The sequence below is a fragment of the Apiospora phragmitis genome, assembly GCF_038363925.1.
Source record: "Apiospora phragmitis strain CBS 135458 chromosome Unknown utg000006l:1.0-5683423.0:1.0-5690449.0, whole genome shotgun sequence".
In the NCBI taxonomy this organism is placed as follows: Eukaryota; Fungi; Ascomycota; class Sordariomycetes; order Amphisphaeriales; family Apiosporaceae; genus Apiospora; species Apiospora phragmitis.
This window is the reverse complement of record NW_027117404.1, coordinates 1,813,332-1,825,582: the sequence shown is the minus strand read 5'-3', so window position 1 is coordinate 1,825,582 and position 12,251 is coordinate 1,813,332. Positions and strand designations below refer to the sequence as shown.

The following is a 12,251-nucleotide window of genomic DNA, read 5'->3' as shown; positions in this document are numbered from 1 at the left end:
TGTCAAGTGAGTTAATACGCAAGAAATGTGACGACCGTTATTGTCTCTACGCCATTTACGTACCTTTTCCTTTTCTGCATTAGGTTATGGGAGGACGGATCTGAGGTCGAATTCGTACCGTCCACAACAAGCGGAATAATGCTAGCTAAGTGCCTGCCAGTGCCGGTGCCGGGAGAGGAGCAGGCTGCCGACTCCTGGGGAAGGGACAATACTGTAAATGTGACTGGTCCCCTTGAGGTCAGGTCACACCAGAAGTCGGGTTTCACTGGCACCGAACCCACTCGATGCAATCAATGCAGATCACGTATGCATGATGTATATACACATGCACCATAGGCGTACGAGGTACAAATCGGGGATTTATCGAGCGACCGTTTGCGCGGCCGTTCAGCTCAGCCCAAGCTCTCGCCTACTCCCACGCTAAAGCAGGGGACCGACGCGGGCGGGTAAGCCCTGCTGGTGGGGGTCACTAAATCTGTCAATCAGCCCAAGCTCCTTTTCCCAACTACCAAATCCAGAATTCTATATGTATCGAACTCAAGCCCTGTCTAACAACATGGAACAAGCACAGCTCCTAAGTTCTCGGCAGTCTTTGACGCTTGATCTTCCTCCAAGCTGCATCGAGTTCTGTCCAGCCCACCCGCAGCATCTTGTCGTTGGCACTTACAATCTTCAGAAGGAGGAGGCCTCGGCGGAAGATGGAAATGCGGGCTTCGATGACGACAATGATACCACCCAAGTAGCTACTCGTCAAAGCCAAAACCGCAATGGAAGCCTTGTTGTTTTCCAGTTAGACGACGACGACGAGGTGTAAGCAAAATCAGGCCTTGCTATTTCCGGGTTCTTGTCTGACTGTCCTGTCCTATTCCATGCAGACGGCACCTTCAGACTAAACAGCAGCCTTCTGCCATCTTGGACTTGCATTTCCACCCGCAAGAGGACAAGTCTGATATCCTGGCTGTCGTATCGAGTACCGGGACATTGTCTTTCTCCAAGCTAGAGGTCTCAGCAGTGAATGCATCTGCAACCTTAACTGAGCTTGCTACCCATCTGCCTCTAGGTGGAGATGGGAACACTCTCTTCCTATCTTGCTGCTGGCACCCTGTGCTGCCGGACCTTATTTCCGTCACTACATCGGCATTCGAGGTACATGTTTTTCGGGTCGATGATGCTTGGAACGTCTTCGAAGCAAGTGAGGAGCCCGTGCTCGCTCACACTTTGGAGGCGTGGACCGTTGCGTTCTCGCCCGCCCTCTATGAAGTAACTGATCAAAGGTTATTCACCATCTACTCTGGCGGTGATGACTCCATGCTATTACAGGCTGCTTGCAATCTACAGTCTGATACGCCGCACATTGAGGCTGTACAGTCTGTTATCAAAACCAAAGGACATGGCGCAGGAGTAACAGCTATACTACCTCTTGACATCGCATTCGAAGACAAAGCCAGGGTCGTATTGACTGGAAGCTATGACGACCACCTCCGGGTTTATGCGGCCTATGAGTCTGGCCCTAAGACACTGGCCATGAGAGCTCAATTATTACAAGAGACCAACCTAGACGGAGGCGTATGGAGGTTGAAACTCGTGAGCTTGACGAAGCAAAGTAATTGCTGGGAGGCCACTGTCTTGGCTTCTTGCATGCATGCTGGGTCGCGGGTTTTGAGAGTCACGGGCAGCTCCAAAATGGAAGAGTGTGCAGTAGAAGTCGTGGCACGCTTCGAGGAACACAAGAGCATGAACTACGGCAGCGACTTTCAGCCAGGCTCCGAGACGCCGGGCGGTGATCTGAAGGTCATCTCTACGAGCTTCTATGACAAGCTGCTGTGTTTTTGGGTGCTTCCGCATACATGACATGTGCGTGATGCTTGAGGATGTGCTGGCTTACATAAAGTACATACCATAAAGATAGATCCTGGAAAACACAGTTGATTACATCTCCATTTACTGACAAATCGGACGTGGTCCTTTGAGCTGTAAATGAAATTAATAGCACTGCTGCAGCATATTTGTATCGTATGTGGACGCTTGTGACAGTTGGGTTTATGGCACGCTTTGGGAATGCCAAGGTCCGTTATTGGGACTTGAGATAAGCCACGATTATATAATGTTCTACTCAGCATAAGTCATGATATGCTGAAACCACAGTCCACCCACCCAATATAATGAGCTGAAGGACTCATGCTTTTCGTTTAAGGTAGTAAACAGCACCACAGTCAGATTACATCAGACTATGAATGTCTCACCATAACGTGCAACCCATATCGCCAACTGCAGTAAACATGCTCGGATCTGGCGCTGTATGAGCCCTTACGTAGGCAATAATAACATGTTTTTATAGATAAGTCAGGTACCAACTGCCATATTATTTCCAATTAGTGGTGGAATCAAAGCTCGGATAACTGATGGCATGAGCGGAAAGGGTTCTTGGGGGTAAACTGCATCCAATACAATACCTAAGTAGGTGAGTATGGGGATATATCGTCTTGGTAACAAGAACACTCGATTTCCTATACTCAAGTAAGGTTGCCATGATTCTGTTCCTGCCCTACACCAGACAGGCTTCCACTGTGTTACCCAACTACCGGTTGCCTGATGCTCCACCTGCCTGATCAAATGGAGATTACGGCGGCCAGTTACATTACATGCATCAATTGAGTGCATGTTAAGAAAAAACACACGGCAAGACAGCGCACTGGATAGCGGAATTGGAACTGGAACTGGGGCTGGCAGGAAACGACCCCTGTCCAAGCCAGTGAGTCAACCACTAAAAAGTTAGCTGACTTCCAGCACAGAACCTAAAGGCCGTGCCTGCCTGGGTTAGGCCGTAGCTTCGGATTCAACTAAAACACTGCAGTTGGACGAGTGGGTTTCTTAGAGGTAAAGCTGGACAGGGTAGGTAGATTAAAGCGCGCTTGCTTTCCTCATCATCTGGAGATAGATATTTGTACCTACCTACTCGACTTACCGATCCAGTCATTTCAACCAAAATAATTCGTCCTCACCCGACTGCCCCAACCACACACGTCACTTCACTTTTACTTATTCCGTATCCCTTTCTGCCCGCCTGCTTTTGTTCTTTTCTCGGCCTGGCCTGTCCATTGCATTACATACTACAAGACATCCTTCACGGCAATCCTTACCTGATGACTTGCACATAAGACAAACATCTCGCAACGGACTGCCCGCCCTGGTGGACCAACAGAAAGAACTACCGCCCACCCCTCCAAGATCGTCGTCCGTCATCAAACGCCGAACCGAGACTCGCGAGAGCTATACCTTGCCCAGATAGCTTCCCCTCATCATGTCAGCGGCGCAACAGGTCAACGGCAACATGGGGATGGTGGGCACAGTCGCGAACGGTCACGTCGCCGGTGGCATGGCCGTGATTCCCCGGATCCAAGAAGCCCTCCAGCTCGTCCACAATCCATATTCCAACAACGATACGCGTCAGGAAGCCCAGAGATTCCTCGAGGAAGTCAAGGACTCGGAAGAGGCCCCATTCCACGGCTACACTCTGGCCGCCGATAAGGCCCAATCTCCAGTCGTACGACACTACGCCCTATCGCTACTCGAGCATGCTATCAAACACAAATGGGCAAAGTACACCCCCGACCAAGCTGTCGCCCTGCGCAACTGGGTCTTGGAGCTTTCGCGGTCGATTTCCCGAGAAGACCCCGTCTACCTCCGAAACAAGATTGCTGTGCTATGGGTCGAGGTCACGAAACGCAGTTGGGCAGACGAGAATGGCTGGATGGACATGGACACCATGCTGGTCCAGCTTTGGCAGGTCCCAGACTCGGCGGTACACAAGGAGCTTGTCCTACTCATACTGGAAACCCTCTCGGACGAGATTTTCAATGGGGACGATGCCGTAGTCGCAATCCGAGAAGGTATTCTTAGCAAGGCAGCCGTTGAAATATTCACTCCCGCTGCCGTCTTGGTCGAACATTTTCCCGAACGCAAGGCCGGCCCCAATGTCCGATGTGGCGAAGAAGGCTGGCTCGGACGAATTACCGTTCTTCTGCGCCAGTGCCTCTCCATGGATTTACAGAACAACGCCGACTTGCGTAGTTGTGCCGTTCGGGCATTCGCCGTACTCTATTCCCTCATGCCCTGGGTGGTCCCGTATGCTGCCACGGCTACAGGCTGCGTGGGTGTCATGTGTGACGGGCTTCGTGCGCCCCATCTTGCCGTACAAAAGGTAACCATCTTGAGCACGTTGATACACTTTGTTCCATACATAATTGACACTGCCACAGGCTGCCCTTGACGCAATGCATTCGCTCTATTCGCGTACCAGTTTTGTGGACCAGGAGTTTCTTGACCTCGTCGTGCCACTCTACGACCGCAAGTATGCCGAACTATTTCGACAGCTATTCGAATGGTCCCGGGTCGATGCTGAAGATATAGACGATGACAAGTACCAATTTGGCAAGAAGCTCTCGGAGTTGATTTCTTTTGTTGCGAATTACATTGATCGACGTTGGCAGGTCTTGCCCCTTAATGAGGGACGGGTCGACCTTCCGGCCTTCCTGCAGCTCTTGCTGCTGGTTACACAAAGCCCAAGCTTGATAGTATCAATTCCCGTGCTTGTGACCTGGACGAGACTGCTGAACCAGGCACATCTGGGCCCTAACATTGCGCAGACCCCGGAGATCATTGGTCCGTTACTGGACGTCTGCAGTTCTCGCCAGTTCCGCTACGAGAACTTGCCCGAAGACACTCAGGATCCCCACGTTCTTGTTCCTACTCGAAGACACCGATACCCTACCAGAGAGGCACGCATTCCTTGGAAATTACCGGCGATATAGTTGCCAGGTTATTGAGGGCATCGTTCGTCACAAGCCCGTGGACGCCATCAGCCACATTCTGGGTCACGCGCAGCCTGTTCTCGACAATCTATACGATGGTCAATCCTCGTTCAACCCCGCGACTTACACGAAATTCTCGACCGCCTCGCTTCGCGCCGACGCACAGGCCACTGTCATTGAGGCTGCCCTGAAAGGCTTTTGCAAGTGGAGGGCGAGATCGGCTACGGAATTGAACGAAGGGGACGTAGCTGCAGTGGAGGCCAGTCTAGAGTCGTGGGCTGAGCAACTATTGACGAAGAAGTTCGAGGATCCATTAATTAGGAAACGGATACTTCAGTTGCTCGTGGCATTCTCCACCACTGCACTCGATAGGAAGCCAAGTTTCATGCTGAAGGTGTTGGAGCACATCTTGGTGACATGGCCGGCAACGCAGCCGGAACACCGGGCATACACAGACGCTGTCAAGGATTTGCAGTCGGAAAGCATGGTTGAGCTACAGAGACTTGCGGTTAAGATGCCGGATCATCTTCTCGAAGTCTATGATCAAATCTCGTCAAAAGTTGGCGAGATGGTAGCGTCAGGGACGCTGGACGAGAAACGGCAAATTACGTACCAGACGTTTCTCTTCACCATTATCCATCGGTCGGACCGGGTCGATAAGCCAATGAAACTCCAGAGACTCGCCGGGTTCTTACAACCTATCAAGGCACAGTGGCAGAACGAGGATCTGAAGCAGGCCTTGTCATCATATACAGGCTTCTGCCAGATGATGGGACTAGATAAGGCCCAAAACTACCTGGCCCGAAAGCGTGTTCACGAAATCAACGACTGGGGCTCGGTGGGCCTAGATGCTGAAGGCCAGGCCCTTCAGAATGAGCTTGAAGAGAGGCAGGCAGCGCTCCCTTGCGACCGACCAAATCATTCCTGAGTTGCTCGATCGACAAAGTCGAGAAGGGCACCGCCCCTTATGATACATCGTGCGAGCTGTGGCAAGATGCTTTCCCGGCCATCTTGCCCGAGCTCTTGAAGTTCCTAAGGTACGTAACAGCGCCAAACCTTATGTGATGTGCATCCAATACAGTCTGCTAACCACTCTTCTAGCTACGCGCATGCTTCTCACAGCGCAGGAAACTGGGAAGGCCTTCCAACAGAGATGCAAAGTATTGTCAGCCGTGTTCTTACTGACCGTTTCTGGCAAGCCGGGATCTCGGAAGGGACCAAGGACGACTTCTACGCCAGAGTTGTTGACAAGAAGCTCACCTTCGAAGGACTCGCTTCCACCATCCGAGGCACCATTCGCTTCGTCCGCGAATCGGTCTATGCCGTGATTTATTGCATGAGCCGCCTAGATATGCAGTTCTACGGCTTCAGCGAGCTGCCTGGACCCCTGGCGCACTCCCTGCTCGCCGACTGTCACAGCCTATCCTCCCATCAGATGATTAACCTCCTGAATTTGGTTAGGTACCTGGTTGATAACTGCCCAGTCCAACTCCGTGACCATTTCCTGCCTCCACTTCTGGCTTCTACGTTTCAACAAATGGATACCAAGGTCAACCTGGAGTGGGAAAAACAAGGTGAACAGCAGGGAATCAGGGCTGGCGGGGAAGCCCTTACAGAAGAGATGAAGGCTGAAAGCATTCTCCGCCAACTAACTTACACTGCGGTCATGATGGTCGCCGACTTCTTAGATCCCGCCCGCACGAGTAAGTGGAGCCCTGGAAGACGTTCAAAGGAATTCCATATAGGCTCAGAGTCTGACCTACATACAGATGACCCGATACCGGAATCAGCGCAACAGCCTAAGCGCAAATACCTCTCGCTCCGGAAGTTCTGCTTGTCGAACTCAACTATACTCGAGCCCCTTCTCCTCTTCTGCACGCACGCGATCCGTGTGCGTGATACCAGATGCTGTAGCATCATGCTCCGCGTGTTCCGGACAATCCCAGGAGAGTTCATGGCAACCGAGACCAGCGAGGCGCAGTTCACGAAGATGGATGATGATGGCAAGAGCGAGCTCGAGGAAGCGGTGATTCCAGCGTCGACAGCATCTACAATTCGCGAATACATCTCCTCGAACGTCTTGAAGGCATGCATCACATCCATCCACGAGCCGTATTTCGTGGACCTCCAGAAAGACCTTGCTGCACTCATTGCGACCATAATATCTTATTATGCGCCGTTGACGTCGACGCCACGAGATGTGTTTCTATCTTTGCCGAACATCAAGCCCAGCGAGGTGGACCGAGTACTGCGCGAGGTTCTCAAGTCGACCAACTCACGTAACCAGCGCGGGCACATCTTGGAGTTGCTGAAAGACTTGAAGGGTGTCAGCATCTCGGAAATGGGCAAGCTTGCCAAGAGCATCAACATCCAAAAGCCATCGTCATCGAAGAATAAACCATCGCGAAGCAGATTGGCACAGCAGTTCATGACGGCGCCTGCCAACGGGTCAGGGGACTCGGCAGCCAACGGAGGTGGGGAGCAAGGGCTGGAGGACGTGGCTAGCCTGTTCAACTCCTAGTCACTGTAGTACAGGGTGGTTGAAGTGATGAGGTACGTCGAGATATCGGTGGGCAGCCTGCCGGCTGAGCTAGTAGCCGAGGTGCGAATAGGCCAAAACAACGACTCAGGCGACTTGAGCGCAGAGTGGTTGTCGAGAAGGTTGGGCATCATCAAGCACTTGCTTTAAGAGGGCCGCATCTCCAGGAATATGGACTCTAAACTGTACTATAGCGGCGATGACTGTTTCCTCGGGCACGACTTAGATACTCAGGAAATGGCTTGTTGGCAAGTTTACTTATTACTTTAGGTATACTGGGCCATTGGCTAATAGGGGTGCAAGCAAGACCTTGCTCGTTGGCCCTGCTTATTAGATATGTACTAGCGATGAATGAAAGCATTAAATACCCTCTACAGACATGTATTACGGGTTAAAAAAGTACAATTCAAGCAGAGCTTCGAGCTTCGAGCTTCTAGAAGGACGGGATCATGCGCCAGAGCGGACGACTTTGGCTAAGGTCTTAGGTTAGCTAAGTGCGTGCATGTGCTACCAAATATATGTAGCCCCCCCTGCAGTGTCTGGTGCTCGAGTCAGTCCCGCATTTCGGCCTATCACTGGGTCCAATACTACTACCAGCCTCGTCACTATCGTATCACCAAATCCGTAATTAGACACCCATACCAGACATCAATAATACTTCCAAGGAGTAAGCCGAGGAGTGCACAGAGACATTGAAGCATTCACTTTACAGCTTTCCATGCAATGATAGACCCGTAGGTCAGATTTCTGTGTTCTTCGTTTTATTTGACCGCCTGACTGGAATACATACATACAGCTCTCTTTTCCTTGCCAAGCTCATCGGCTTTGAGCCACTCTTTTCGTCTGCGCCATCCACCAATACTGTACTTGCCCCCTCCCACCAAAACCCCAGACTTCGATTGCATTGCAGGGCAGACTCGACATATTCTCGTGATGCTGGCCCCGCTCTCGAGCCCGCGCAATCTCCCCTAAGTAATCCGTCATGGAGGAATCGGACATAACCTACACCATAGAGACCGAGGAACAACTATGGGACGGTGCGCATGACTTGCTGGCCCCCTCTGCCGAAAGATAGCTGACCGCGGCTCTGAGCCCACCTACAGAGCTCGACGAGGTTCTCTCCCATAGCTATGCCGCCCATGACTTCGGATCTCTCGACGACGCGCTGCGCAGATGGCTTGATCTAGCTACCAAATGCCGACAAGAATTTTCCCAATCCGAAGATGACGTCTTTACCTGCGCAGACAGACTGCTCAATAGCCCTCTATTCCATACCGACCCGCACTATGCACGCACCCAGATAATATACAGCATGCTGCAGGAGGACGAGCCCGCCTCGCTCTACGCCATCGCCAGCTTCCTCCTGCTGGACGGGCGCGCCGACGAGACCACCTACCGGGAGATGGTCAATGAGGGATGCTTTCACCGTTTGCTGGAGTTGATGAACGGCTACAGAGACGACGACCCCAGGCTCTACCGCCTGCTCCTGGAACTGATGTACGAGATGCCTCGCTTCGAACGGCTGCGCCCCGAAGATCTTGTGCATGTCGATGACGGCTTTGTTGCCTACCTTTTCCAGATGACCGAGGGTCTTTCGGATGATGCCCACGACCCCTACAATTACGCCATCATCAAGGTTTTGCTCATTTTGAACGAGCAGTACATGGTCGCCTCCACCGCCGCCGCGGCCGATCCTACCTCGCCCAACGCATTGCTGACAAACAGAGTCGTCAAGTGTTTGTGTCTGTACGGTCCGCAATTTCGCACTTTTGGAGAGAACCTCATTCTTCTCCTCAACCGCGAGACCGAGACCTCGCTCCAGCTGCTGATCCTGAAACTCCTCTATCTCCTGTTCACAACCAAAGCGACATACGAGTACTTCTACACCAACGACCTCCGCGTCCTTCTCGATGTCATAATACGAAACCTCCTCGACCTGCCCTACGAACTGATGTCTTTGCGACATACCTATCTGCGCGCGTGTTATACCCGCTGCTCGCGCACACGCAGCTTAACCAACCACCCTACTACAAGGAAGACCACATCGTCAAGGTGCTGAGAATCATGGCCGGGTCGGGAAACGCGCACTTTGCCCCCGCAGATGAGACCACTCTGAGACTGGTAGACCGGGTGAAGAAGGTCAGCTGGTTGCCAGACGACAGCGCAGGTGAGGTTGCAAACAGACTGTTAGGTATCAGTCTCGAGTCGCAAGACGCAGGCAGCAAGATTAGTGTGGTTGATGTGGCGGCGGTGACAGAGAAGCCCGGTGTACAGACACCTAGCCGAAAGGCCGAGCTCAGTACCGCCGAGCAGGCGGACGACGCTGGCGCGCCACCATCGTCTCCGGAGGACATGGTAGCTGCTGCAAGCAACGGCGGCGAGGCGGCGTCGTCCAAGGAACCTCCACCGCCGCGGAAGCCGAAGAAGCCGTTACCGGAAGTTCCCAAGTCCAGGCACGGAAAGGCGTTTGCGCCGGTCGTCCATATCAATGCGAACGGGAATGGCGGGCCGGCGGTGGCAGCCAAGAAACTACCACCGCAGGCACCGCCCCCGAGACGGAGAGGCAGACTCAAGGCAGCCGAGCCCGCGCCCGCCGCTCACAAACAGTAGGGGAGGATACTGAGGGGCGTGTTCGATCGGGCCTCGTCGCTTGGGCCGGAGCATTGGTGATGTTTGTATGTTGTTCAGCTAGTCAGTTGTGTGTGTAATTGTGTTTTGATTACTTGGGGGAAATGAATGGTGCGCCGTTGTGTTTTAGGGGCTACTACAATATCTTTCTTGTGCAAAAACTCATGGGTTACGAATGGCATTCACATGGCACGGCGTTGGCAGGTGGTTCGATGATATCATGGGTTGGTTCGTCCATAATTACACAGCTTGGGGTGGACGGGACTCGAGCAGATAGCAGGACCTGGGAGCGACCAGATTACAAGTTGGCATAATATATCCGGAATTTACAGCTCTATCAAAATGAGCTTTCAGTCTCATCAACCTTGCTCGTATATGCTGCGGCCGAGAGTATATATAGTACAGGTACCGATATAATTCGGGGACGCTACAACGTCACCTATCGGGGTTTCTTGTCTTGTCTTGAATATCAATGGGCGGTATGGAGTAATCAATGATTCGTATGTATTGAAACATCACTCATTTGATGGAAAGGAGGCCGCCGGTCACGGAAACCGAGTCAAGTTCATGCCAGGTACGCACGATCTAGTAAAAAAATAAGTGTATGTAGTGGGACGCGAGTGAGACTACATAGGTATGGTCAGATTGGCGCAACCGTTCGACGATAGGGTGGGAACTATACAAAGTATTTTTTTCTAAAGAGCAAGTGAGCTACAGAAGCAGGGCTAGGTGGTCAGCAGAAAGGGGGTTTGAGAGGATAATAGACTGGCGCTCCTCGCTCGTGGAATTCGGCGATTCTAGATGTTTGGCTAGTATGTACTATTTATTTTCACGGCACATATAGATGGATACAGCCGATCAAACAACGCGTGCGGTGCAGATTATGTACGTATGATCGGGATTGCATATGTACTCTATCGTGAATATACCGGGGCATGGCCTTGGCGAACCTGTTGCTCCTCCTGTGCAGACATGGAGAAGAGAGGGAAGTGGGGGAGAAGCCGATTGAATACGGACATCGTACCACCTTGTCCAATAAGCCCAATGTACCTAAGCAGGGCCGTACGATCCGTCGCGGACCGTTACTTTGTGAGCAGGAAGAGCCACTAGCAGATAGTCTTGCTCGCGTCTCTGCCGAGATGCCGCAGTCAGCAGTAGTAAATGGGGCTTGAGTAGGTCGGCAGAGGGGATCACCAAAGTCGGATTGATCATCGAGTAGCCCAAACAGGGAGTGGAGTGGATGGGAAACAAAGCAGGACATGACGTCACTTTGCTTGAGCAAGATGGAGGAAGAGACAGAGAGCTGGACGGGAGGTTCATCAAAAGATAAATTAGCTCGTTGCTAGGGTAGAACGACAGACTAGAAACAGCTGGCGGCCGGCCCACTTGGGTATCTGGCGAGGCCGCTTGCAGCCCCCAGCTCGGCTGTCTCATTGGCTGCTGGGGCACGGGTTTACAGCGGGGTGACAGAAAATGGGGGAGGAACATGCTGGGATGTAACGACGACATCATCGTCCTCTTTTCCTCTCTCTCGCGTGCTTACGCTGCGTCACCCACACGCTCCCTCTTCTCTACCATTAGTCCCATTGCTAGTGTTGTGATGATTGTCCAAGCACTGCAGCTTGCATATGCACGACCTGCTCCTGTATTCAATATTTATCGTCTACCGCCCAACCAGCGACTTCTGTAAATCATCATTAGAGAGAGATACCCAACCGGCAACCTGAACTGAACTTTAGGCGCCTGTCAGATATACTTTGCTTACCCCCTTCTGGCTTTCTTGCGCATACCTACCTAACCTAAGGTTTGGAGTGAGCAGCCATATCGAGTCCAGTCGCTCGAACCCTCCACACATCATTGTGCGACTGACAACCAAGACATCTGTCCATTTTCCCTCATCATTGCTACGCCGCCTGGTGCAGAATAGTCACAAGAACGGGAGAAGGCCTCCCTCTCCACCACGTTCTCCCTGTTACCCGTACAAACACACCCGCTACACAAACTACAATAGAGGTAACCAAGAGTCGTAAATAACCCCCATCCCTCTCGCCCTCCGCACCTGCAGCCGCAAATCCCCCAATCCCCCCTTTCTGCCCCAGTACATCATACCTGCATTCCACAAGACGACGGGCAGCCCACTAAGACGAGACCGTCTGGGCCAACTTGAACCTTTTCGAGCCTTAGTCCGGAGAAGCGCAGCACGGCAAACCCGGCGTGCCGATCTGATTTTCGACACTAAAAAGGGTCCACGACAGGTCAGATTGGCGCCGGCA

At 52.3% G+C, this 12,251-nt stretch overlaps 3 protein-coding genes across 3 annotated transcripts; all 3 read left to right on the top strand.

Annotated features, from left to right (window-relative positions):
• Positions 1-556: 556 nt before the first annotated feature.
• On the top strand, positions 557-1,851 carry PG994_005841 (uncharacterized protein; the record flags this gene model as incomplete). Its single annotated transcript, XM_066857250.1, has 2 exons — positions 557-810; positions 876-1,851. The coding sequence occupies 2 exons, from the start codon at positions 557-559 to the stop codon at positions 1,849-1,851; spliced, it is 1,230 nt and encodes a 409-aa protein (XP_066716519.1).
• Positions 1,852-3,301: 1,450 nt separating this feature from the next.
• On the top strand, positions 3,302-7,332 carry PG994_005840 (Protein MSN5; the record flags this gene model as incomplete). The annotated part of the gene is made up of 6 exons (XM_066857249.1): positions 3,302-4,201; positions 4,260-4,736; positions 4,777-5,649; positions 5,700-5,848; positions 5,913-6,514; positions 6,581-7,332. The coding sequence occupies 6 exons, from the start codon at positions 3,302-3,304 to the stop codon at positions 7,330-7,332; spliced, it is 3,753 nt and encodes a 1,250-aa protein (XP_066716518.1).
• A 1,000-nt stretch (positions 7,333-8,332) lies between these two features.
• PG994_005839 (phospholipid:diacylglycerol acyltransferase) lies at positions 8,333-9,960 on the top strand (the record flags this gene model as incomplete). The annotated part of the gene is made up of 3 exons (XM_066857248.1): positions 8,333-8,387; positions 8,454-9,262; positions 9,361-9,960. 3 exons carry the CDS (start codon positions 8,333-8,335, stop codon positions 9,958-9,960), a joined length of 1,464 nt encoding a protein of 487 aa, XP_066716517.1.
• Between the last annotated feature and the right edge of the window lie 2,291 nt (positions 9,961-12,251).